Source organism: Penaeus chinensis, chromosome 30 (genome assembly GCF_019202785.1).
Source record: "Penaeus chinensis breed Huanghai No. 1 chromosome 30, ASM1920278v2, whole genome shotgun sequence".
Lineage (NCBI taxonomy): Eukaryota > Metazoa > Arthropoda > Malacostraca > Decapoda > Penaeidae > Penaeus > Penaeus chinensis.
In genome coordinates, this window is record NC_061848.1 from 19,997,917 (window position 1) to 20,010,416 (window position 12,500).

General features: G+C 37.6%; 1 protein-coding gene across 1 annotated transcript in view; it reads left to right on the forward strand.

Moving 5' to 3' along the window:
• Positions 1 to 12,500, forward strand: part of LOC125041270 — a 24,786-nt gene that overhangs the window by 8,852 nt on the left and 3,434 nt on the right. Inside the window, exons 3-8 of the mRNA XM_047636107.1 lie at positions 1 to 1,112; positions 7,681 to 7,901; positions 9,076 to 9,273; positions 9,605 to 9,853; positions 11,238 to 11,500; positions 11,650 to 11,874. The exon at positions 1 to 1,112 is cut by the window's left edge and continues 536 nt beyond it. Of these exons, the coding sequence (XP_047492063.1) occupies positions 1 to 1,112; positions 7,681 to 7,901; positions 9,076 to 9,273; positions 9,605 to 9,853; positions 11,238 to 11,500; positions 11,650 to 11,874 (2,268 nt within the window). The remainder of the gene's footprint in view (positions 1,113 to 7,680; positions 7,902 to 9,075; positions 9,274 to 9,604; positions 9,854 to 11,237; positions 11,501 to 11,649; positions 11,875 to 12,500) is intronic.

A 12,500-nucleotide genomic window follows, 5' to 3' on the forward strand; every position in this document is an offset into this window, starting at 1 on the left:
ATTGATAGTATGCTAGTGGGTGGCCATGAATCGCCCTTCTTCCCTGAAGTGCAGAGGGGCCCCTCGTCAGGCACCTCAGGGACTCCTCCCCCACCACCCCTTCAAGGTGACCCGCAGAATCTGCAGTCCTCCTACAACCAGTCAGTCGGCTTCTATCCCAGTGAACATGACCGAATGATGGATGAGGGCAGTGTCAACAACATAACAGCAAAGCTCTCCAATTTCACGGCCTCCCTGGGTAGCTGGTTTGGGCCTTTCGACCCCTTCCGCAGCAACTTGACATCTGACCAGACCAAGGGGCCTGTGGTGTCACAGGCCTCTCCTGTGGCTGTGAGCCGGACCCCGGTGCAGGTTACGAATGATGTTCCCACGGCTTCTCAGTGCAGCAACAGTAGCAGCAATGGCAGCAGTGGCAAAAGAAACTCCAATGTAACAGCATCTCAGCCTGCACGAACCAACAAGCCATCTTACTCAGACGTCCTGAGTAAGAACACGGTGCAGGAGGGAAAGCAGAGTGGCTCTGGGACGGGGGCAAGCAGTGGTAACAGTGGTGCAAACAGCAGCAGTGGAAGTGGTGGTGTCAGCAGTTACCCTCAGTCACCTTCCCCGATCCCTGCCAATCAGCCGCCTCAGTCCCCTTCACCTGGTCCAATAACAACCCGTCCAGACCTACAGAATCACAACCAGCATGGCAGCAATGTCAAGTCAAAGCAGAGGAACTCCAACAGTGGGAGCAGCAGTGGCAATAATGGTGGGAGTGGTGGCCACAGCAGCAGGTTCCTCAGCAAGGGTGACTCCCACATTTCATCCTCAAGAGTGGGACTAGATGACTTCGACTTGAGTGACATTGGACTAAGCAATGGCCGCATCAGTGCCTATGAGCACTATGACTGGGGGGAGGGAATGGACACGCTCATAGGAAATGGATCCATGTCATACAGATTGTCAGCAAGTAGTCCCACACACCAATCAAAAAAATCAAGTTCTAAAGACACCAAGAAGAACACACCAGAGAAGACTAGTGGCAGCACTCACCATGAGGGCAACACGGCACGTGGGAATGACCAGTTAAACAACAAGGTCAACTCCAGTCAGCAAAAGCAACCACCAAGGTAAGGCTTCTACTGATATGTTGCTTACAATTATAAAGATGTTTCGTATTGTAATGAATTTTTCTCTTTTGCTCTTTTAATTCTTTATTAGTGTGTGAAAAGATACGTAAGTTATTAAATGATTACTAGATAGAGAACTTTGTACAAGACCTCAGAATTATTTGACAATTAATTAATCATTCAATGTAGAATAGACGTAGAATAAGCTTTTAATCCCAAAAGTCTTAGGTACCTCATTTGAGCATGTTAGTAAATTGTATGTTGAAGCCAAGTTGCCTGTAAGCATTAACTTTTGAGAATCAGTGGGCTTTCTCATCTTTATTTTGGTGAGAATGGGATGCAGTGACCATAAACTAGTGCACGTAGTACTGTTTGACATCTTTGCTCCAGCCTAAAAGCCACAGGAGAGTTTCCCTTTTATTACCACCAACTCCACTGGGCTGTCTATACCAGCTCCCAACCATCCTCTACTCCTTTCCCAGGGACTCCCTCCTTTCCTGTCTTTCAGTCTCCTCTGCCATTGGATGAGCTAACCACAACAGTATCTTGTTCTCTATTTGTAATTTTATATATAGATACAAAGTCATGAAACATTTCTGTTTAAGTTATGACAATTTTATGTTTGTGATATAATTTTAAAAAATGTTTCCCTTTTTTTGCTTTTACACAAATGGCAAAATGTTCAGCTTTGATACCTTACTGTTCAATAACTATTTGCTGTACCAGAGCAAAACATATATTTCTGTTGTGTAAATTTGAACTTTCCAAACTTTAGTCTGTTACCTGCTAGCCCTAATGAATTCTAGATCAGTTGGCACTGCTGACCTTATTTGTCCGTTATAGACTCAGTTACTTTTTTCTAGGAATTTAATACTATACCCCCCCAAAAAAAAAAAAAAAAAAAAATTGAAATGCACTCAAACTGATCCTAAACTAACAAGAAATCATCCCCAACCTATATATATCTATAAGATATGCAGTATGGTAATATGATAAAGGAAACAAAGGCTTTCATTAAGTTATCCCAAAGATTATTCACAGATTATCGAAAGTCAAGCCAATTTACTAGAGATTAACAGGGTATACATGTTCAGAGTCAATGGCCCAAAGTAACTGTACTTTACGATCTTATGTTGCAGTAGGTATTCGTAGCATAATGACATGATGTCATTCCATGATGTACTGGAATTTTTACAAAAAGAAAAAAAAAGAAAAAGAAAAAAAACATTTAGTATTATCTCCTATTGTCTGGATGATGTAACCATTATGTCACAAAAAAATGTGCCTTGAGGGGCAGATGACGTGAACATGCCATCATGGAAGAAATTGAGCGAGGTCAGGGTGAGGGGAAATTGCCATCATGAGAAATTTTGCAGAAGGCTGTGGTGGTGGAAGATTGATGTCATAAAAATTTCGGCAGAAGGCCAGAGTGACAGGAATTCACAAAGTTCTTGGAGGATGATTAGACTTGATAAGCATGTAGGGAAGGGTCTATTGCATTATTTCTATCAAGATATGAGTGTGGCAGGTACAATCCACGAGCCATGACTGGAAGAGAGCTTAGAGTATGCTATTTCCATGTTAAGGAGCCTATTCCTACCCACTGTGATAGGTGGTGCAGGTTATATTACAGAAAATTGAATACTGTGCAAAAATAGAAAAATAACACAAATAACAAAATGTTAATTACTGCCATTATTATTGCACTGAGCTATAGACTACCTAGAGAGATGATATGGAGTCTTTGCAGGGAAAATAGTGTATAACTATCTTGATACAACATATCAAATGACAAATATAGATATTGGTAAATGGCAAAAGAGTTCAAAATGCTTATGCAGGAAAAGAAAATAACGAGCCAAACGCCCTTCAGAGTGGCCACACAAATAAGCCTAATGGCTGGATTTTGGGTCATATGCTGGCACCTGATTCCAGGGAGTTAAGATTGCTATGAATTTTTAACAGGCCTTTTTTTTTTTATGACATCATGATGTCAGTGTATTTCGTTCTTGTGCACACACAATTTAGGTAACAGAAATGTCTTTTGGTCTGGAAATTTTCATTTCTTTATGGCCATTCTCATTTGCTAATGGCCTTCCTTTTACATTATTTTTGTCTGGTCAAAGGCGCTATCACTAATGCATGAATCATTGCAGAGTGATAGAGAGATTACTTTGCAATCTTATTGGAATTGATTACCTTCCCCTCTTATCTGGATATGACATCTAGTGTCAACAAGAGGTGCTGATTTTTTCAATATTTTTTTCTGCTTCCTCGTTTAATCATTTTAACCTTACACTGATGGTCCCAGAAATTTCTGTTTCACTCATTCTGGTGACTAATGACAACTGTCTAGCTTCTTGGCCGGGGAGTTCTCTGTGTAAAGCAGAACTTCACACTCAACTCACTTTAATGAGTTGTGATGCCTATATCCATACCCATCACAAGCAGTTTGTTTTTCATGATGGCTGTAGGCATGTCTAGCTATAAGAGGTTAATTAGAATGAGTTAAAGACAAATATACTTAGGTTAAGCAGAGATAAGTTTGCTTATGTTATGAGATTATTTCTTTACATTTAAGACCCAAATTTGCATAGCTGTAATATGAAATGATTTTTTACATCTTTGTAGTTCATCATTGTGTTTTATTCCTTGGGGGTAGTAAATGAAATATCTATACTGGTTAGGATAATAACAGTAGTTTAAGTTTTTAAAAGATTATAAAGAGCATGTACAGTATAATACAGTACAGTACAAAAACTAAAATGAGATGGAAGACTTGAGACAACTTGTCTTCAGAAGTCCAGGTCAGTTCACTGTTTTTAGAAGTATTGTATTGATTGATATATGTTCTTTGGTGATATTATGATGTAGAATTACCATACTGTGGCATGGCCTTTGTTAAGCATTTTCGTCATGGAGACAGTCAAATATTGAGAACGTATAACTGCATTACATTTTTTCTGGTTATGTCAGTTAAAGGAATGATTGGGCACCAAAGTCCTCAGCTGAATTGACTTCTTGAATATGAATAATGATTCCTTCTTATGAACATCATCGCAGGTGTATATTTTATGCCACTTTTTTTTTCTTCTTCTTCTTCTTCTTCTTCTTCTCTCTCTCTCTCTCTCTCTTCTCTCTTCTTCTCTCTCTCTCTCTCTCTCTCTCTCTCTCTCTCTCTCTCTCTCTCTCTCTCTCTCTCTCTCTCTCTCTCTCTCTCTCTCTCTCTCTCTCTCTCTCTCTCTCTCTCTCTCTCTCCTCTCTCTCTCTCTCCCTCTCTCCCTCTCTCCCTCCCTCCCTCCCTCCCTCCCTCCCTCCCTCCCTCCCTCCCTCCCTCCCTCCCTCCCTCCCTCCCTCCCTCCCTCCCCCTCCTTCTCTCTCCCCCTCCCTCTCTCTCCCCTCCCTCCCCCTCCTTCTCTCTCCCCCTCCCTCTCTCTCCCCTCCCTCCCCCTCCTTCTCTCTCCCCCTCCCTCTCTCTCCCTCCCTCCCTCCCTCCCTCCCTCCCTCCCTCCCTCCCTCCCTCCCTCCCCCCTCCCTCCCTCCCCCCCCCTCCCCCCCCTCCCCCCCCCCCCTCCCTCAAGTGAAATAGCATTGTGCAGTAATAAATTAATGTATGTGCTAGTTTGATTTTGATATTGGCTCTTAGCAATGATCTCTGCTTATCTTACCTTGAGAATAAATGATTAACTTGAAGAGATTGTGGAGCCCTACTCGGGTTCCTCCTACAATAGATAACCGAGGAGATAAGACTTGGAATTGAGAAAGCAATGAGATAGTGCTGCGTCAGGATTAAGAATGAAAACACCAGTGTGTGTGTGTGTGTTCAGTGTATAAAGTATTTGTGCCATCGGCTAATTTTTGCATGGATATTATTTTAAAGTAAAATTTATTGCGGCAGTTTTGCTTTTTCTTGCTAAAAAAAATCAAAATAGAATTTACAAGATCCATTTGATAATAGCACTATACTTGTTCCAAAATTACGCAGAATTTGTGCTGAATGGTAATATGTGTGGATCTATTTCTAGTCTCCTTAGGTGTAACTGCCATCAAGTGTAAATAACTCTTTTCTTCTATTACAATTACGAAATGTAGTTTCCAGTTACCTCTGCTGCTTATTTTCTTTTATAAATGTGTTTATTGCAGTCACATGATAGTTTTGTATAATGTAGTTAAGGTGTGATGTGGTGAGATAGGGAAAAAAAAAAAAAAATATGCCATTGACTACAGAGAGTGAGGATCTAGACAGAAAAAAAAATTGTAGGAACAATAATATTTTGTTCAGTTTTTCTTAGTTGTGAATATTTTTCAGAGTGCTCCATTTTATGTGCTTTTCTGATTGCTTGTTGCTACCCTGTAATCGGATATTAAAAACTTGCAATATTACTGTGGGTTACTCGAATAATAGTATATTTGGTGTTCACATGCTAACAACCGAAATCTAGAAATGTTAGTAACCAGGGTGTGACCTTTTTATAACAATTCTATTAATGTTATAGAAGATTAATTGTAATTAGTGTGAGTGTCTACAGTCTACACTAATTAGGTCTATATAAAAAGCAGTCTAGAAAATCCTGTGCTTTATATATTACATTTGTTATTTTTCTTTTGTCAAGTATTGATAAAGAAATGTATTGTTTGCCTTTCCTGAATCTCATATAATTATTGAAATAGTACTAAAGAAGTAACATAATGTACAAAAAAAAAATCCATACTTAGAGTAATAAAAAAATCTCATTAATGTGAAAAGCTGTTTTGACAATAAACAAACAAAATAAAACAGCTTAAGAAACCTTGGAATTATGTTAAGATTAAATTATTTACTACCCTAATATGTAATGGTGTCTTGCTTTATGTCAAGAACACATAATCAGATTTAAAAAAAAGTAATTGCACAAAAAAAAAAAGATTTATTACTCATGTGTCTGGCAGCAAGGCTTTGCACAAACTGTACTGAACTGGAAATTCCCCCCACTAGCTGTGCCTACCCACTAAACTCCTTTAACCTGAGGATATATATATATATATATATATTCTCAGATTATGGCCCCCAGTTTAGTTATTAGACAATTTAGTATAATAACAATAATTATAAGTAATATTGTTATTTTTTAATTTTTTAAATATTATCATGGTATTAAAGTTTCTGTAATACAACCTGTGCCACAGGTCATGGCAGGCAGGGATAGGATCCTGGGCATGGAAATAGTATCATCTCAGGAGCTGGCACTCTTCAAGCCATAGCCCATTTACCAGTGGATGTAATGCAAGACCCTCTTCCTAAAGGCCCACTGTGCCTAATCCTCTGCTAATAGCTTTTTTCACTCATGGCGAGTCATTCCCATCACCCCAGCCTTCAGCCAGATTTTTCATGACAGTACATTTCTGTCATCCTGGCCCTCAGCCAGATTTTTTCCAAGATAAATGGGTTAATGTTTGACAATAAATAAAAAGTGGCATGCAAGTTTTCCATACCTTTGATGATGCTGAGTAATCTTCCTGAAATATAAAATCTCACTTGTTGTCTGCCTGTCATAAGAACAATTTAAAGTCAACCCTTATCAGTGTGGGATTCCTTCAGGCCCATCTTGTACTTTGGTCGAGTCATAAACAAAAATCAACGAAGACATTTTTGTGAAAAGTAATTGGCAAAACAGCAGAACCAAATTTTTTTTCTGTCATAGGAAAATCTATGACCTTTCATGAATAGCACCTCAAGTATTTGGGAGCTTAGACCAAAAAAAAAATTAAAGAGTGATCAGATGATAGAAGAGATAAAAAGATATTGTTAAATATAAATGAAACTTGAAATAGGAAAACTATCAAATAACAAGTGAATAAAAAACATAAAAAATATGTACAGACATTATATAGGTATTGTACATGACAGCAGTGATACAAGTATATTGGATTTGTTTTGTTTTTTATGTTAAATCATTGAAATTGGATGTCCTCCTTGTAGCATCTTTCTCTACTGAGCAGTTGGCTGTATCAGTCTTTGTGTTGCCACATCATTGTTATGTTCACTTTTTTTATTTCAATCCTCTGATGGTAACTTCAGGTCATTGGTCATTTGGAAATCATAGCCCTATGTTGGATAACACCTATTTATTGCACATGTATGTTTGTTTGTATTTGTGTGTGTATGCTGTTGACTACCATATCTGTAGGCTAACCTGATAGTACTAGCAATACCCACACTACACAGTTGCAGAGATGAATGTACATGAAGGATTTTGGTAAAGACTCAGTAATATTTATGTATTGGGTTTAAGGAATGGTTTTAATAAATGGCTTTACCTTGTTCTCATAACTCCAAGAAAAGAAAAAAAAAATCAAATTACATATAATCAAACTATTCTTGGTATAGATTCTTTGTGCCTATACGCAAGAATTAGAAAGCATCTGGGTTAAGAACCAAATAAGTTATTTGATGAATTTTGATGAATTTATAAAAAACAAAAGTACAAAAGTGAAAGAGTGAAAATATCAACTTCCCTTTTATAAAGATTAAGACCATATCCATCTGCTTGCTTCGCTTTGTCACATTACAATTCTGCCATCATTTCAGACGAACGTCATACATCAATAATAACCTGAATGCCAGCACCTCAACAACGGCCCCTCCTGCTTCGCCAACCAACAGTAATAGTCATCATGGTGACAGCAGTCCTGCAAGTAGCGTCAACGCCTGTGAGAGTAGCACGGCCAACAACAACAATAATGACATCACTCGCAGTGACAGCAATAAGACCAAGAGTGCACAGATGAGCAAAGAAGAGAAAAAATATGGTATGTTTTTTATGACTTTCTTCTGGGATATATGTAAAAGTTTTATAGTTTCAGTCAAGATCGATCTTCTAGAAATATAGCAAGTTATAGAGAGTGAAAGTTTGGTTAAAACATAAGTTTATGTTTGCACTAGAAAATAATGAATTGTTGATTGATTTTTCAAAAGAAGAGGGATTCATCACAAGTCAATATGAAAATATGATTATTTAAAGATAAAAAAGGTCCTTCTTATTGAGATAGGTATCAGATTTCTGGCTTCAGGTTACAGACGTGTATTGATTGGTTGGGGGTTTACCTATCGCAGACTTGCTTTTATTATTCATATATTTATCATCATTTCTTCAGTAGGAAAAAGATAATTGTTTCCTTGTGTGTGAGGAGGAGAAGGTCTTGTCTGTTGCTTTGTGATATATTTATACTTCATTTTACTTATTTCTGTTACGAGTTCTTGAGGTATCCGAGGTTATTTCTGTGCCTGGCAGACAAGGGCCTTTTAGTTTCAGCTTTCATAATGTATTTATGAAATCATGGATACGTATTGTAAATCAAGTGCTGATTCTTGCTTTTCCCATGTTTGGTATAAATATATAAAAAAGTTGAGAAGATATTTGTGTGATGTCAAAATGCTTAGTATGCAGGTATTTTTTCAAGCTGTTTTTTTTTTTTTTTTTTCAACTAGCTGTGTTTTTGCAATATAGGGACAGGTGGATTATTGCACCATTTGCTTTGAAAATTATAAGGCCATATTTGACATTCTTAATGTGTGCAAGAAAGTAGTTTTACTTTGGCTAGTGATGCTCTGTATCAATCCTAGTAAACTTGTTCATGACTTTTTTTCCTCTTCCTTTGTTTTCCACTTTTGTCTTTTTTTTTCTGTTTGGTAATTTTTGTTTCTCCAATTTATTCTTATATCATGATAATACGCTTCTCCTACAACGAGTCAGAAAAGGGCCATTTGGCAACCTGTACCATTCCCTCCCTCATTCCATCCCACCCATTTGTGTCTCGCTTCGGAAGACGAGCCAGCCAGTCTATTGGCTCTGTGGGAGTGGGGGAGAAGGGTTGTGTTGAGTTTTTCTGATGATTTTGCAATTTTCCCTTTTTATAGATAAATAGTGATTTATCATTATTGGAGTTATTTGTTAATGTAATTTTTTTTTTTCTTTTCTAACAGCAGAGCACAGTGCAAGCAATAGCAGTAACAGCAACAATAGCAATAGCAATAGCAACAGTAACAGCAACAGCAACGGTGGCCGGGCAGCAAGCAGAAAACAAGTGCCGAATAATCACGAGAGGTTTGAGAGAAATCGGGAAAACCAGTCGAAAAGGGTAACCCAGAGGAGGCGAAAAGGAACATCATTTACACATTCAGGCAAGGAAGCATTTATCTTAGTAATATTATCAGTCTTGTGGAATTCAGATAAAGAGTTAGGAGAAATGTTGTAGGATATTAGAGCATAACAATTTTCAGTATTATGTCAATCATCTAGTGGATTTAATATTCTGTGTTGTAAAATAAAAAAGAAATATTCTTAAATATCATTTATCCTTTCTTTATTATGATATTTTGATACATGGATATTTCGCTATTAAACTCTGAATCTTGACAATACCTTTATGCACTGCTTTTTTTTTTGTGTTATCCAGTATCATTTTATTCTTCACAGCTCACAAGAACACCCCTCTTCCCTTCCCTTTTGCAGAACTGGTGGTGGCGAGCTGGGCTGTGGTGGTGCAGTGGGTGGGGCTGGCACTGCAGGCAGTCCTATGGCTGGGCACCCTCTCTGCTGATGTCATGGTCATGAGCTCCCGCCTCTCACTCCACCTCATGACAGTAGTCTGGGCCAGGCTCAAAGAGACATGGGCCTGGCTCATGCTCAATGGCCGATACTACTGGACTAAGTGGATCAATTGCTTTTGGAACTCGGATAAAGAACACATAAGAACGTCAGGTGAGAGAGTGTAACACTGAAGATAAGGTTAAAGTCATAGTTTTGCTAGCTTGATATAGTTTGGGAAACAAAATCAAGTGTTTTTTACCCTTTTTATTTAAGAGTAGTTGTACTATCTAGGGAACTCGAAGCATTCTTTTTCTTAGGGTTTAAATGAACTGTTCTAGCTGATGCCTACTTTGCTCTGATCATTTGATCCCAAAAGATAATGGTTTCAGATGACTCAGTTATTAATTTGCATGTTGCGGGTCAATGTTTCTATTTTTGCACTAAGATATAACTCTATCTCTCTAAGTTTTCCGAAATTCATGAATCCGCCCACAACACACCCTACTCTCTGTCAAATGCAAATGTCAGATTTTGAGGCATGTAAATTTGTAGATGCTGGATTGTACTGAACTGATGAAGCCAAACTGAGATATGCTAGTTGAAGTTTGGACACTTTTTAGAATTCTTTTTCTATATTAATTCTTTACAAAATATAATCATCTTATATATAGGAAAAATGCTCTTGTAATGCACTTTGCAATGAGACTATTAGCAAGATCATCAGAATTATTGTTTTCAATAGATAAAATATTCAGTAAAATGACTCCTTCCAAAGCTTTTTGGATGATGAGGGAATGGGGGCATTGGGGAGAGGGGGATATTTTTGTAAAGTTGAAATACACACATTTTTTTGCAAATAATCAAATTGAAACCTTTGGAGAGGAAAGTGGTGAGGGGTATCAACTTGACTACAGCCAATGATATTGTTCCCAGTTCACCTTTTTTCCCAAAAACATGTGAAATGGATATGGTAGCTGTTTCAACTATTGACTAAGACCGTGTTGCTGTTCATGGAGCAAAATATGTATCATGTGTAATGGTATCCAAAACTTATATTTAAAAAGTAAATCTTACTAAATATTTCTATTTAAATCTTTGTGATTTTCTATTTTTTATATTGGTATGAGAATGTTCTTAGACATTCACATACTGATATCTATATGCAATGTCGTTATCAAATGCTGCATGCTTGCAAAAAGTCAAATTAGTTATACCTAATGCAAACTGCTGATGTCAGCAGTTTACTCCTTGGCACTTATGCCCTTGCTGGCCCAAAAAATAACCAGAGGTGGGCTCTTAGCAGTGTTATGAAGGTTGATTCTACATGCATGTATGAATACCATAAGCAAACTTACTCTAAATGGTCCTCTTAACAGGAATTTTATACAAAGTACTTATGCAATGAATAGAGTATCTTTGGGAACCAAGTATTTTATGAAGTTTGCTGAAGTAGTTTAAAAAGGAAGAAATTGTCTGCATTTGTATTTTCATTTTTTTCAAGAGCCATTTCTAAACTCATGCTAAAGGTACTATTATTCATGTTTCCCCCCTGCAGGAAAGGAAAACAAAGTCTCAAATGGCCTAGAATGCAACATCTCTTTGCCAACAACTGGAGAGGAGGCCATGAAGCGACTGCTGGCCTGCAAGGGGAAAGACCCGTACAACATCCTTGGGGTGACGCAAGACTGCACGGATGAGGATATCAAGAAGTACTATAAACGGCAAGCGTTTCTGGTGCACCCAGACAAGAACAAGCAACCAGGAGCAGAGGAAGCCTTCAAAATTTTGGCACATGCCTTCGAAATTATAGGAGAGCCGGTGAGAGAGATTTCCTTGTTTTATTTTATATTTCCACAACCTCTTCCTCCTGATAAAAAGAAAATAATGATTGTAATGATCAAGTAATAATAATGGTAATGGTCATAAAAGAGTGACATCAGAATAATCCTCTGCTTGGTCTTTGACAGGATCGCCGACGAGAATATAATGCTAGTTTAGCAGAAGTTCAGTTAGAAGGCGCGTGGGGGGAGCTGGCATCGCTCTTAACGCGGCTCCAGGAGAAACTCGACGAAGCTGCGAACACCATACGCTGTACCAACTGCAACAAGAGGCATCGACGTACCAAGTTAACCAAGCCTATTTATGCGGCAAGACATTGTGCGGAATGCCAGATACACCATGCTGCAAGGGAGGTAAGATGATATGAACTGAGAGGGGGTCATTGATTCTTAGGTAATGAAACGTCTTAGCAGAATTTGCTGCTGATTTTGAAAAGTAGCACTGTTAAGATTATGGAGGAAGGTTTTGTTGTTTAATAATTATCTGATTTGGTGTTAGAATGATTTTTTTTGTATTCTTTTCTTGTTTACCACATTAAAACTAAAACTAAAACTAAAACTAAAACAAAACAAAAAACAAAAATCAATGAGATTGAAAGACAGAAAGGAATACAAAAAAATAGGATGAAAATAATATAATTTTTTTATTTTCAGATAAGTATATGCTTTATATATTCATATAGATGTTTTCCATCACACCTTTAATTTTCTGTGAATAATAGAATGAATAACGCTATTAGAAATTTTCTGTAATTAATAGGAAGATTTATCAGTTTTGGTCTGTTTTAATTCAAGTTAGTGTTATCTTCAATGTTTTATACAGAGAATCCCCAAAGTGAAACAGTAATTTGGACTGACTTGGGGCCACCTGAAGAGTTATTTTGGGTGTAAAAACATGTTTGCTTGTATAGTATTTTGTCTTATGTCAGCAAGCATTTGATTAAATACTGTAGGCACAATACATGCAGGATATAAACAAT